We start from the raw sequence: 15,476 nt of genomic DNA, 5'->3' as shown, positions 1-15,476 counted from the left end.
TCATGAAAGCTATGCACTATTCCCTGCACCATTTATAATCTAGTTGACAGCAATTATTCACCTTCTCAAATATTTAAGTCATGAAGTACCATTGAGATGGAAAACGCAAAACTCAATCAGCTGTGCCCCAAAACTAAACCCACCACCATAGACAAACATGATCTACAGCATGCAGAAGATCATGGTTCGCTCTGCACTAGCCTTAACTGATCTCTTCAACTCTTCATTTAAGAAACTCAGCCTGTCCCCAAACATTACAAAAAAATGCTTCTTATCAACTAAGACCTGGTCAGCCAATGATTCTAATTCCTACGAATGTTGAAGCAGAGACTTTGGGCAGGCTGGGGCTGTTTTCCCTGGAGCGTCAGAGGCTGAGGGGTGACCTTACAGAGGTTTACGAAATTATGAGGGGCATGGATAGGATAAATAGACAAAGTCTTTTCCCTGGGGTGGGGGAGTCCAGAACTAGAGGGCATAGGTTTAGGGTGAGAGGGGAAAGATATAAAAGAGACCTAAGGGGCAACGTTTTCACACAAAGGGTGGTACATGTATGGAATGAACGCCAGACGATGTGGTGGAGGCTGGTACAATTGCAACATTTAAAAGGCATTTGGGTGGGTATATGAATAGGAAGGGTTTGGAGGGATATGGGCCAGGTGCTGGCAGCAGGGACTAGATTGGATTGGGATATCTGGTAGGCATGGATGGGTTGAACCGAAGGGTCTGTTTCCATGCTGTACATCTCTATGACTATTTCCAGGCACCTTTCTCAAAAGCCCACCACTAGTGAGATCATCCAGCGTGAGATCATCCAGCACGAGATCAGCCACACCAGCTCACAGCTCCCACTGCACAGAGATGTTGTAAGTCTATTATGATGCAGTGGTAGTGTCCCTACCTGTGGTCAGAAGATCTAGTTCAAATCTCACCTGCCCAAAACATGTGCCATAACATGCCTGAATAGGTTAATTAAAACATTTAGACAGGCTTGTTATCACCACCCTCCTGCACTGTCTGAGACCCAGACTGTGACTCACTTGTGTCCCTGATAAGAGTAAAATTCCAACCACACAACATCTTTGCCACATAATCTGGTTTCAGTGAGGGAACCACTGAATAAATGCTAGCTTCCTTCTTGAAGCCAGCTCTATAAGCATTCAGGCAAAACTCCTGCAAAATCAACTGAATTGGACATTTTTCAGCCAGCCAGAAACAGTGCGCCTCCAATCAGAATCTGTTCTCTCAACTTTCAATTGGTCCATATTCCAAAGACAAAGACAACACTTGAAAAATGTCTTGAAAGTCACCTTGAAGTGTGGTGAATGACTGGGAGGAGCTTACTAGTGAAATCAAAATAATGGCAATTTGAACATCAAGCTACATCTTGTTTAGTGGATTTCTTTAATATAACGTGCTCCTTCTCTCAACAAAGCTCTAATAACGACTGTTAATTGAAACTACAACGCTATCAGCAAAGACAAGATTAATAGCAGCTTTCACCTTAGAGACCGAATAGGTTTTCCAGATGATGTCAACCAGATGATCTGGATTTATTCATCGTTGCTTGAAAGTCCCAGTAGTGGCTGCTTCGTTATCATATGAGCAGTAACAAGTACTTCATTGGCCAAGTGCTTTGCTGAAAAAGCATTTGCTTCTTAAATCTTACTGAAGCAGTAGTTCTTTTGCTCCTTCTGTCAAGATGCCCATCATTTGCTAATTAATCTAAGATGGAATGAAGTTAGCATGCACAATGTGCGAATCACCCCATCAGACACTGGTTACAACAGTGCAATATTTCATTTCAACGGACGATGAATAAAGCTTACCTTGGACTTTTGTTGATAACAGTAGTTTTTTTGGTTTCTATGAACAGAAAAAAAGAAATCAGAGTTTGAATATTGACAATAATTTTTCCACTGCTGAATGCATGCTGTTCAAATGTGCCAACCATCATGCTGTGACTTCACCCCTTTGAGTTTCGTAGTTATTAGACTAAACTGGCCCATCAGATTTCACAAAAACAGTTTTTTCTTTGAAATGAAATAAATGACCAGTTTACGAATGGGTAAAAGTAAAAATTTGACGTGTTCAAGAAAGGCTTAAAAAAGACAATTCCAAATACTTCAATGAGTTTTATTCATTGTGTTAAGTAAATTATAAGACCAATTTCTCATTGATCATCAATAAGATCAAGGTGTCAAGGTGTCAGGATACCTTGAACAGCAATGAAGGCATCTGAATAACAAGTAACTGAAATAAACTATCCTGTACCATTAATTTTGGAGTCTAAATTAATTGTTAATCAGTTTAATATAAACGAATGCAATCTCAGAGTGAAGGAAGGGTAAAAGTCAAGATAAAACACAGGTTTGCCTGTAATTTCGGTGCTAAACTTGAAAAGACTTACTTAGCAAGGTTCATAAGAGTCAAGAGCCATGTAGGACAATGATTTGAAAGATGGCTAGAAAACAAAAGGGATTAGGAAGATTCTGAAAGGAGGAAGTGGAACTCTAGAAAAGTAGTTGACAACTGCTGTTATCCACAATGTACAAATATTATTTGGACGCTGAGATATGAGTAGGAAAATGTGAAGATGCTAACAAATTGTGATATTTAAATAATACTGAAGAAAACAACAGCAAGCCATTTAGAAAATTTATGGCTTCTGACCACAGGGATTTCTGAGATGATCCTTTTGGCCGGTCAGGACGGTTTGCTCTCTTCCTTCTCCAGATACTTGTAAAGTCTGACTTGCTGGTTAGAAGCCACAGCTTAAAATAACTGAAGAGAGGAAATAAACCAATTTCAGCTTGAGCTATATTTTTACTTCTGATGATACGTCAGCTGCTTCAGCATCATTAATCACTGTTCAGGTACTGAAGCAGTCTATGTTCAAATGCCGCAAAACGTGCATAATATTCAGTCTTATAGCAATTTATGTTTTTGTTTCTGATTTACAGCATCTACAGTGCATTCACTTTTTAATATTCAGGCTTGGAGTAACAAATGGCAAGTAACAAGCAAACCAACAAAGGCCAGGCACCAACATAGGACAATGGTTAAATTGTCTGTCTGAAATTCAATGGCATTACGAATTCCTTCAGCAAACAACATTCTGGGGGCTTACCATTGACTGGAAACTGAACTGGACTAGTCATATAAATACAGCGGCTACAAGAGCAGGCGAGGAAATCTGCTGAAGGGAACTCACTTCCAACTCCCCAAAACCTACCAACTCCAAAGCACAGGAGTGTTAGAATATCCCCTACTTACATGCATAAGTGCAACTCCAACAACACTCATAATTAAGACCATTTAGGAAAAGGTAGCCGATTTGATTAGCACCACATCCACTCTTAACCATGAATTTCCACCACCACTGATTTACAAGCAGAAACATGTGCCATCTACAAGATGCACTGTAGAAATTGATTCAGATTGCATCTTCCAAACCCACATTCACTGCCATCAAGAACAAGGACAGCAGATACATGGGATCACCACCACCTGCAAATTTTCCTCCAAGCCATTCACCATCCTGACTTAGAAGAATATTGCTGTTCCTTCAATGGTGCTAGGCCAAAATCCTGCAAGTTCCTCCCTAATGGCATTGAGTCTGCCGACAGATGGACTGCCAACAGCAGTCAACAGCTCATTACCACCTTCTTCAGGACAACTCTTAATGGGGCAATAAATGTTGGTCTGACTGTGAAGGCCACATCCCACGAATGATTAAAATAACAATTTGGGCAAACCTGTTAGACATGAACTGGTAAACCTTCCAACATATACATATGGCAGCTTAGAAATGCAGGCAAATTCCTGATCAGCCAAGCGAAACAAAAAAGTTGGAGACTCCACTATCACAATCCATACCTCGAGGATTACAACACACAAGTAAAAAAGCACTTGGCTAAAGGAACACTTGGGAGATCTTGCAGTTTTGAGTTGGCCCTGCCTTTGGGCAGAGAATTGAAGGAGAAAGGGGTTTCTTGAGTTGGAAGCAGATCAGAGAAGGTTCACTCGGCTGATTGTGTGAATGGGTTGGTTAATGGGGCAAGTTCAAGCAGACTGGGGAGAGTAAAAGAATGAGAGATATCTGAGTGAACAAATAACTATGTAATGGGACTTTACAGGATATATACTGGGAGGATGTACACCTTTGAAGATGAATTGTGGGGAACAGTTTCAAAGCAAAGGATTTCCAATTTAAGATGAATAGGAGGATAAATTGGTTAGGAGGTACATTAATACTTGGAACTAATCCCTAAGGGCAGTGAAAATTGGGTCATTGAATCAAGGGCTATGGGAGGAGAGCAGGAAGTGAAGACAACCAAGTCAGTATTAATCTTGCTGAATTGTGGAACACAGTCTTTAAGGGTGATAATGTCCTGCTTCTATTTTGTATATTCTTACATAGTGTGGAGGATCAGTACTGTACACAGTACTCCAGATACCAGTGCCCTGTATATGAGAAGCGTAATCATAGTTTTAGGATAAGGCCTAGTTAATTCAAAACTGAGAAAAATGTTTCCATTGTTCAGAGACTAATACCTGAGGGCACAGCCTTACAGTAAATGAAAGACCTTTTAGAATGGAGATAAGGAGAAACCTTTTCAGCCAGAGAGTGGTGAATCTTTGGAATTTGTTGCCACAGAAGACTGTGCAGACCAGGTTATTGAGTATAGTGTGTGGGTTTGATATCCAGACATTTCATTACCTGGCTAGGTAACATCAGTGGCGACCTCCAAGTGAAGCGAAGCTGTTGCCTCCTGCTTTCTATTGATAGGTTTGTCCTAGATGGGGTTTGTGGTGATGTCATTTCCTGTTCGTTTTCTGAGGGGTTGATAGATGGTATCTAGATCTATGTGTTTGTTTATGGCGTTGTGGTTCGAGTGCCAGGCCTCTAGGAATTCTCTGGCATGTCTTTGCTTAGCCTGTCCCAGGATAGATGTGTTGTCCCAGTCGAAATGGTGTTTTTTTTAATCTGTGTGTAGGGCTACGAGGGAGAGAGGGTCATGTCTTTTTGTGGCTAGCTGGTGTTCGTGTATCCTGGTGGCTACCTTCCTGTTTGTCCGAAGGAGTGTTTGTACAGCAGTCCTTGCATGGAATTTTGTAGATGACGTTGGTTTTGTCCATGGGTTGTACTGGGCCTTTTAAGTTTGTTAGTTTTTGTTTGAGTGTGTTGATGGGTTTGTGTGCTACTAGGATTCTTAGTAGTCTGGCTGTCATTTCTGAAACTTCTTTGATGTATGGTAAAGTGGTTAGGGTTTCTGGCTGTGTTTGGTCTGCTTGCCGTGGTTTATTCTTGAGGAATATGCGGACTGTATTTGTTGAGTATCCGTTCTTCTTGAATACGTTGTATAGGTGGTTCTCCTCTGTTTTCCATAGTTCATCTGTGCTGCGGTGTGAGGTGGCTCATTGGAATAGTGTTCTGATACAGCTTCGTTTGTGTGTGTTGGGATGGTTGCTGGTGTAGTTCAGTATTTGGTCAGTGTTTGTCGGTTTTCTGTATACGCAGGTTTGTAGTTCTCCTTCGTCCTTTCTTTCAACTGTGACATCCAGGAATGCAAGTTTGTTGTCGGTTTCTTCCTCCTTGGTAAACTTTATGTCTGTGAGGGTGTTGTTGATGATGTTAAATGTCTCTTCTATCTTGTTTCGTTTTGTGATGACAAAGGTGTCATCTATGTAGCGGACCCAGATTTTTGGTTTGATGGTTGGTTCTAGTCTTTGCATTACCACTTCTGCTACGAATCCTGATAGTGGAGATCCCATGGGTGTGCCGTTGGTTTGTTTGTAGATTATGTTGTTGAAGGTGAAGTGGGTGATGAGGCACAGGTCCACGAGCTTCATGATGTTTTCGTTGGTAATGTGATTGATGGTGGTTGGGGCGTGTGTGATGGTCTCTTCGAAAAGTGTGATAAGTGTTTCCTTTGCCAGGTCGATGTTGATGGAGGTGAACAGTGCTGTTATGTCGAACGAGATCATTGTTTCGTCTTCCTCTATCTTGGTGTTTTTTGATCATTTTTAGGAATTCCTGGGTGGATTGGATGGAGTGCCATGACTCTTCTACTAGGTATTTCAGTCTTGCGTGTAGTTCTTTGGCCAGTCTGTAAGTTGGTGTTCCGGGTAGTGAGACTATGGGTCTGAGGGGGGCTCCTGGTTTATGGATTTTTGGTAGTCCGTAGAATCATGGGCGTTGGTCCCATCTGGTTGCATTTTCTTGAATTCAGTCTTGTTTAATTGTCCGGAACTGTGTAATTTTCTTAGAAGATATGTAATTTTGTTTCCTAGTTGTAGGGTCGGGTTTTGCACCACCTGTTGGGAGGTGTTGGTGTCTGCGAGTAGTGCATTGGCTTTCTCTATGTAGTCCCTTCTGTTCAGGATGACTGTGAGCCGACCTTTGTCTGCAGGTAATATAACGATGTTTTTGTCTTTTTTGAGGTTTTCTAGGGCTTTCTTTTCTTGTGTGTTCAGTTTGTTTCCTTCCCTCTTTTGGCTCAGAGTAGGTGCAACCGTCTGTCTGATCGTTTGTTGTGTTTCTTCCCGGAGTTTGTTGTCCTTCAATATGGTTTGCAATGCCGCTAGGAAATCCTTCTTGTCAGCGTCCTGGTAATTGAAGTTTAGTCCTTTTACTAGTACCGCTTTTTCTGTGTCTGATAGGGTCCGGTCTGATAAGTTCTTTCTCCATGCCAGTGTTGTCGGTTTTGTCTTTGTTTGCGAGTTTGTCAAGTTTTTTCTTCAGGTCCCAATTTTTCTTTATCTGTGTTTGTCGTTGTTTGGTGTTTATGGCTCGTTCTACCGCATCTGTCCATTCTTGATTTGTTGCTTGTTGAATAACGGTTTTTGGCGCACAATTACCCCGTTGTATTTTCGGAGTCTGTGGTGGGCGTCATTGATTAGTTCTTGGAGCATTCTGTGGCCGTTTTGTTCTGTTAAACTTCTGGTTTGAGGTGTTTTTATTGGCGGTTTGTATTGGAGACATTTTGGCAGTACCTGTTTTCTCAAACATTCATGCAGGAAGTACAGTTGTTCGCGGGTGGAACTCTCTCGGTTGGCATTCCTTTCCCATTTTCAGGCAAGTTGTAGCGTGTTGAGCCCATAGGAGTTTGCAAGGTTTGTAGCTCAGGTTGAGGTTTAGGGTGTAGAGTTGTTCGCTGAGCTGTAGGTTTGATATCCAGACGTTTCATTACCTGGCAAGGTAACATCATCAGTGGCGACCTCCAAGTGAAGTGAAGCTGTTGTCTCCTGCTTTCTATTTATATGTTTGTCCTGGATGGCGTCCCTGGAAATGGGGTTCCACAAAAAGACACTACCACCTCTCCCTCGTAGCCCTACACACGGATGAAAAAAATACACCATTTCGACTGGGACAATACATCTATCCTGGGACAGGCTAAGCAAAGACATGCCAGAGAATTCCTAGAGGCCTAGCACTCCAACCACAATGCCATAAACAAACACATAGATCTAGATACCATCTATCAACCCCTCAGAAAATGAACAGGAAATGACATCACCACAAACCCCAGGAACCCCATCTCAAGCTTAAAGAAATTCAGTCACCTCTGATTAGATTAGATTAGATTAGATTAGATTAGATTAGATTACTTACAGTGTGGAAACAGGCCCTTCGGCCCAACAAGTCCACACCGCCCCGCCGAAGCGTAACCCACCCATACCCCTACATCTACATCTACCCCTTACCTAACACTACGGGCAATTTAGCATGGCCAATTCACCTGACCTGCACATCTTTGGAGTGTGGGAGGAAACCGGAGCACCCGGAGGAAACCCACGCAGACACGGGGAGAACGTGCAAACTCCACACAGTCAGTCGCCTGAGGCGGGAATTGAACCCGGGTCTCTGGCCACTGTGCCACCGTGCCGCCCACCGTGCTGGAGAATAGAATTCCATCTATTAATGACACACAGTGGGGAAAAAGATTCTCATCTGTTTCAAAACAAAAGAGTTGTAGTATTCTTAAACTGTATCCACTTGTTCAAGTGTCTCTCCCCACCACCCCTAAAACTGAGAAGAACATTAATCATGGCAAAAATATGAGTTATTAGTGTCAAGTTATAAATAACTGAGGTCTATTTCTGGAGGAAAAGAAAAGAATGAAAAACCTGGGGAGGTAATAATAGAAAAATCTTACTATTAATCTATTTTCTGCTACTGATGCGAATGTTGGTGCATAATGAAGATACAGAGCCAAAAGACTGAGATTATAAAGGCAGGCTCAGATAGAGAAGAACCACAAAACCAGTTGGTGTCAGTTTTCCCAGATATAATGGATGATACAATCAATCAGTAAACCCTTTGTGGGCCATTTCTGTGCAAGAAAAAGCTACATTTGCCCAAATAACAAGAGTATATTCTCAAAGTTACGCATTCGTGTCAGTCACACTGGTGAAAACACTTTCACTCATTTTACAGTTGTTAATGACTAAATTTATCCAAGACAACTCTGAACTTCCTTTCCTGCTACTCACATCAACACTGAAGTTAATCACAACCTGCTTCTGAGTAACAGAATATCTAACTCCAAACAAATTGCAAGCCTTTAGTATTTAAAATACTATCGTGTCTATGGTGGAAAATAAACACCCTGACACATCTTTATAACTGGATAAGTAACTAGTGGTAGATACTTATTTCTGATGATGCAAGTGGTTCAGTCTTGTAGTAACAAAAAGAGAAACTTTAGAAAGACCAGGAGTGAGAGAGTGTGCCATATTTTGTTTAGATAAGTTTTTCTTTATCCTTAGCCAAAAATGTTCATTGAGCATTCAAATATCACTTTGCTAACAGAAGGACCCAAAAATATTTTGCCTCGAAATTTACAATCATAAACATTGAATAACTTTTTTTTAAAAACCATTTGATATAATGTATTTTATTTATATTTTTCACTTTGTTTCTCTTCACTTTACAACTTTGTGGGTCAGAACCAATATTCCTATTAAGCTGCATGGCTGACAAGCTTCGCACATGCCAGCCCCATTAAAACTACGATATATGTATTTGTGTTGCTTAATTGCAAAAATATAAAAAGGAGCTACACGCTGAGACAAAGTCACCCAAGTATTCCAATGAAAACAATTCGGGAACACAATGATCAGAATGATTTAAAATCATTACATCTCTGCATGCATTCAAGAACGGTGTGCAATTTTTCATTATCATTGAAGAAACCACCAGATAATACTCAACTCCTCCACACAAGTTACTCACTCCTACAATAAAATTCAGTATAGATCTTCTTCCCTTTCTTTTGGAGGAAGGAAAATCAAATAATTCCAAACACCTCTCTCTCCTCCCCACCCCCACCCCCGCCCCCCCCCCCCCCCCCCCGACTTCTGCACACTATATTTTCTCCTGAGATCAGGATACAAAACACTTTAGAATAAAGTTGCTGTGTCTTTTTTACATGTTTATGTGCAACTATATGTAGCTCATTTGAAACACCCATGGGTACTATACTACAGACCAATTTATTAAAGTCATATAGGAACATCCTACAATAGATCATTTGTTTGTCCCCTCAGGTAACTTACATCATCAAGCTCTGATTTTGAAGGTAATTTTGCTGACGGTTTAGGAACAGCAATAACCTGTATAAAAAGAGACTTGAATTTTTATTACAGTATCAGTTGTGAAATGGTACTGTGCAAGAAATTGGTGTCAAAATTCTTTTTCCAGAAAGAACAAGAGGAGAAAAAGAACAGTAACATTATCAATCTACAGCTATCTTTGTAGAAGTCAGAAGTTAGTTTTGTTTATTTAACTTTCATAGCAAATGTAAAACACCTAAAATAAATGATGATTTATTTTCTTTGGGATCAAAGTGACTATTGTGACATACAAAATGGCCAGAAAATTATTGTAAGCAATTATTGTAGTGATCATGATTGGACAAAAGTCAGATCCCAAACTGAAATCTGGCTTGATAAATCATACTTAGCTTTGTTTTCTAAGTAACATGGTGGTCTTTCACCCACATAAGCGCACAATGCTGCAGATTTGATTTTAACAATTAATTAGAAGTTTAATCTGCAAAGGGACGACGATATACCAGGATAAACCAAACCATTGGCATAGGTCACAAATTTTCAAATACAAGGCAAAATATGATTCTTTCTACTCCAACGCCAGAAAGAGTTTTCTCCTCTATCGCATACATAACTGTATCTTTCAATTCCTGGCCCTGAGAGGTTGACAGCCTCTACACCTTGATGAATCGCACAACTGAACTGAGACCTTTTTAACACCCAAATAACTCCTTCAGAATTCTAATGAAATACTTCTGGTTTGGAACTTTCTAAACTAAATTCTGACACTGAAGAGATTATGCTCAAAACATCGATTCTCCTGCTCCTCGGATGCTGCATGTCCGGATATGCTTTTCCAGTACCACATCTTCGACTCTGATCTCCAGCATTTGCAATCCCCACTTTCTCCAACTTAAATCCTTATACAAAGAATCTATTTCTGAATGGTTCTAACTTTTCACTTCTCTTCAGGAGAAACTGTTTCATACATCTAACTTCCAACAGGACATCTGCAAGTGGAAAAACAAAGTATTTTTAGCTATGGGTTTTTCTCCCAGGACAAAAAAACCTGATCCTGTGAGACAGAAAGAAGCTAATGTTCCTTAATATTGATTCTCTCCGTTCCTATAACTCTTCCAATGTTAACCTCATGAACTCTTCCCTTCAAACTGGTTTCACAAAATTCACAGCTCCCGAAAGTATGACAAGTTAATCATTAAACCCTTAAAATGCAAACTCTAAAATATTAAAGCATATACAAATTATAACTTTGCGTTTACACTATTTTTCCTCCAGTATCTTTTTTCCACCATTTATTCCAAACCTTCATGTAACCATGTTTGCTAATTACTTGCCTGAATAACAACAAATCATATTTATTTCCGCTTTCAAACTTAAAGCTCAGGATTCAAAAGAAAATGCCTGTTTCAGCACAATCCAGAGAAACCTAGCACGTACAACAAACATTAAACAGGAGAACTATGTCGTATCTAACCTGTCTACCTAACCCTTCTACTTTCCCCTCTCTGCTTCAATCGCTCCCTTAAATAATACTGCTAAGTTCCCTTCATTTATATTCTCCTGACTTGATATAGCTCCAAGTTCTCAACACCGTTTACTATTCGTCTTTTACATTACAACTCTGGTTCACAATTCTTCCTGTTGTCATCTTTAAAAAAATGGACACACTATATGGGAAAGGTCTCTGTCATTTGCTCTGGAGCTGTAATGAACAACAGCTCAGAATGTCACTAGGATTGAAAAATGGATTTATTCACTTTGTACAGAGATATGTCAAGGCAGTTAAATGATTCGAAATATACCAGGAAATGTAATGACAAAAAAGCCCAATGCTATTCAGCAATGACAAGACAGAAAGCTCTGCCTGAACCTCTCTCAGTGTACCCACCTCTCTTTCAGTTTCTGCAATTACAACCACAAAGTTGTCTGGGAAGACCCCTTGCTTGCCATTTAGTTCTCCTCTCCACCATCCCTTATCCCCTGTATCCTGGAAAGGGAAGCAAATTGGACAACCTTTAATGTGCAAAAGGAATTTGACAAGTTGCATGGTTATTAAGAAAAAACAAGGTACTGTTACCAGGTATTAATCAATTGTTGAGATCAGTTTACAGAAACTAAATCTAAAAGCAATTGAAAAGGCTTTGAATGCCTATTTTCAAGAACACACCAGGCTTATATGTTAACTTTTTAAAAAAGTTTTATTTTCGACATTATTTATCATGGAAGCCAAACTGACACCCTCCATAAAAAGTTAGAAATACAGACTTCAAAGATGAATTATTTTTATGGAAATGATTAGTTGACAATCAGTATAGAAGGTGAAGAGGGGCCCAGACTGCTTTACGTGGAAGGTGCAAGATATTCATTACTGTCAAAAATAACTCCAACACGTATGTTAATGAGGGAGAGACTACTAGGTTCCAAGTTCCAAGGAGACATTACCATTGTCAGGTTTTATAATTGTTACATTTACATCTAATTAATTTAATTACAAAGGAGAATGGAGTTGTGAGTTGAGAGAATAGCTAGGGAGTGTGAGAGTAAAAAAAGTCTTCCTGCATCTGTACAAGGTGCTGGCGAGACCAAATCTGGAACACTGAGACAGTTTTGACCTTCTTACGTAAGCAAACATATTATTTCATAGAGGCAGTCTCAGCATCTTCACCCTGGTATGGTGTGCAAAGGCTAAACAGGTTGGGAGTTTAGAAGAATGACAGCAAATCGTATTGAAACATATAGGATTCTTAAAAGGGCTTGACAGGGTAAATGCTGAGAGGATGTTTCCCCTCATGGAGAGTCTAGGACCAGAGGGCATAGTCTCAGAATTAAAGGGTGCCAATAGTCTGTTTTAGTTGTGGGTATGTTTGCTGAGCTGGGAAATTGATTTGCAGACATTTTGCCCCCTGTCAAGGTATGTATTCAGTGCTTTGGAGTCTCTTGTGAAGCACTGCTGTACTGCCTCTCCTGGCATGAGTTTGGTTCTGTTCCTGCTGCTTCCAGTTACCTAGTTCCAGTTCATTGTAGTGCCTGGTATATTGGGCCAGGTCTATGTGCTTGCTGATGGAGTCCGTGGAGTACCATGCTTCTAGAAATTCTCTGACTATCTTCTGTTTGGATTGTCCAATGCTCGTTGAGTTATTCTCTTGGCTACAAGGGACAGCTGGTCGTGGCATTTAGTGGCTAATTGGTGTTAGTGGATGAGGATTGCTAATTTGTCCTATATAATATTTCATGCAGTCTTTGCATGGAATTTTGTAAATTACGTTTGTCTTGCACATGATGGGTATAAGGTGAGTTGTTGTCTAAGCATACCTGTCTGTTGGTTTATGGGCTGTCATGAATCCCAGTGGTTGGAGAAGTCTGGCTGTCAGTTCAGAGACTTTTTTTTTACATAAGGTAGCATGACTAGTGAGTTAGGTTGTGGTTTGTCCTCTTCACGTTGTCTGTCTGTTAGGCATCTGTGGATGATGTTGCGGGAATATCCGTTCTTGGAGAATACTCTGGAGAGGTATTTGTGGTGCTTCCACTGTTTTTTTTTGTTCTGTCTACCATCACTCCCAGGAGTGGGAGTTGATTGTTGGTTTCCTCCTCACACAAATCTGATCCTTGTGAGCATGGCGTTGATACTCCTGCATGTGTTCTTGATTTCCGTTCTCTTCATAATTACAAAAGTGACGTCTACTTATCTAATCCAGAGTTTGGGTCAGGTTTGTGGTAGGGCTGTTTGTTCCAGTCTTTGCATCACTGCTTCTGCTATGAGCCCAGAGATGGATGAGCCCATGTGTGTTCCATTGACCTGTTTGTATATTTGGTTGTTGAATGTGAAGTGTGTCGTCATGCACAGGTCTAGTAGTTTGAGTATGCAGTCCTTGTTGATCGGTTCCCATCAAGTTGTCTGTTCTGCCTGTCCAGGAGGTTGGCTATTGTCTCCCTGGCTAAGGCTTTGTCAATTGAAATGAACAGTGCCATTACATCAAATGAGACAACTGCTTTGTCCTTGTCTGTGTTTATGTTCTTGATGTTGTCATCCATCGACTCCATCAACAAGCACGTAGACCTCACCCAATATACCAGCCATTATAACAAACAACCTGAAGCAACAGGAACGGAACCAGACAAATTCCAGAAGACACAGTACAGCAGCGCTTCACAGGAGGTTCCAAAGCACTGAGAATGTCACCTAGAGAGGGGACAAAACATCTGCAAATCAACCTCCCAGCTCAGCAAACATATCCTCAACTACAACAACAAATAGCACCCGATCGACAAAATGTTACACAAACCTTGAATTGAAGGCTGGGTTGAGGAGGAATTTCTTCCGAGTGCTTTGAGAACTTCTTGCCACAGAGAAATATGGGGGCAGAGTGCTTTGCATATTTAAGGCTGAGATGGATAGATTCCTGATCAGTCAAGGAAATCAGGAGTTATGGGGGAAACAGAGGAAAATGTGGAGTGGTGACCAGCCATGATCCTATTGAATGGTGGCACAGGCCTGAAGGACTGAATGGCCTACTCCTGTTCCTATATTTCTCATGGTCTTATGGTCTCATTAATATTTCTATATGTATAGAGGGCCTATTGTTAGATCATGTTGTAGCTCAGACAAGAATGAAGTCACAAGAACGATGACAGCAGGTTAGAGGCTAAGTTTCTTTTGTTCCCAACACAAAGCAGATGAGAACTCTTGGTCCATTTGAAGGAACCAAGGTTGTGAAGACTCAGGTGGAGTTGGAAGACTCAACTTTGGCTGGGGGAAGAGATCATTAAGATAATTCATGTTGTGACAGCAGCCCAAGGAAAAGGCAATAGGGGCTGGGAACCATTTTGGACTCGCTCAAAGAATGCAGCATCTACTTAAAGGGCAGGGTGAAGTACAACAGGGAGATTTTCAGTCTCCTCTTGTGTTGAAAAGGGGATAATTGCTGTAGTTTAGAGTACATTAGACTTTAGAACTGTACTTAGTCAGTCAATGCTGCTTTTTGCTTTAGCATTACACTAAAAATTGGAGCAAAATTTCAAGTTTTATGCAATCTTGTTTGTGTTCTGCTGGGAGTTTAAATTTCTTTTTTGCAAGTTAGTGATTTCCCTTGAGATTGCAACTTTATCTAAATCAGCGCAAACGTATTGGGCCATAAATTAAGGGCAAGTCATTAATGCGATATCTCAAGTGATGAGGAATTTATGAAATTAGAAATTGATATTTTTCCAACCTAGGGAAAGCTTACCTTGCTTGTCAGCAGGATGTGATCTCCTTCCTTAAAGCTAAGTTCGTCAGAATTGGTTGCATCATATGCAAAAACTGCTTTGCAAAATTCTTTAACTGAAATAAAATGAATTGCATTAAGATGAGATTGTTTATGCTTGAAAAGGAACACCCCCACAGTCATTATGATAATTTATTGTATTTCTCCATGAAAATTAACAAAGTTTTGAAATTCATATTATGCAAAATGTTTCAAATGTATCACTTCCCACTACATTTTACTTTTTTTAAGAATGGAAATACAATCACAACCAAATTGCAACATTCCAAATGGAGCACTAACTTCTCAGGCACACACTCTTCTCCCTAGCCAGTTTTCCCTTAATTATTAGAAATCCATGCTGTATCACCCAAACCTTGAATAAGACAGTTCAGTTAAAATTAAATAGTTGAGGATGGTTTCATTATCAAATTGCAATCCCCTGCACAAAACAATTAAATATGCAGGACAATCCACTTGAAAGAAAACATGATGGATTATATTATAGAAAAAAAATTAAATATAACCAAAAATGTCATTCAAAAAGCAGAACAGATTACTGACCAAGCACAACAAACTAACTGGTAGCATGTAGTTACTGCACTCCTTCACAATGTAATACAGGTCAAGAAATTATTAAATAATGTTTAGGTCGAC

The 15,476-nt window shown here is 40.2% G+C and overlaps 1 protein-coding gene across 4 annotated transcripts in view; it reads right to left on the bottom strand.

Annotated features, from left to right (window-relative positions):
* Positions 1-15,476, bottom strand: part of cd2ap (CD2-associated protein) — a 238,933-nt gene that overhangs the window by 61,353 nt on the left and 162,104 nt on the right. For 3 of the 4 annotated variants that reach the window (XM_072556564.1, XM_072556581.1, XM_072556589.1), the window contains 4 exons: positions 14,802-14,896; positions 11,465-11,563; positions 9,562-9,618; positions 1,827-1,863 (listed from right to left, as the gene is read on the bottom strand). In XM_072556564.1, coding sequence (XP_072412665.1) covers positions 1,827-1,863; positions 9,562-9,618; positions 11,465-11,563; positions 14,802-14,896 — 288 coding nt within the window. The remainder of the gene's footprint in view (positions 1-1,826; positions 1,864-9,561; positions 9,619-11,464; positions 11,564-14,801; positions 14,897-15,476) is intronic. The other variant, XM_072556572.1, reaches the window with a different exon arrangement.

Source organism: Chiloscyllium punctatum, chromosome 3, assembly GCF_047496795.1.
Source record: "Chiloscyllium punctatum isolate Juve2018m chromosome 3, sChiPun1.3, whole genome shotgun sequence".
Lineage (NCBI taxonomy): Eukaryota > Metazoa > Chordata > Chondrichthyes > Orectolobiformes > Hemiscylliidae > Chiloscyllium > Chiloscyllium punctatum.
The sequence above is the reverse complement of the archived record's forward strand: the minus strand, read 5'-3'. Positions and strand labels throughout refer to the sequence as shown.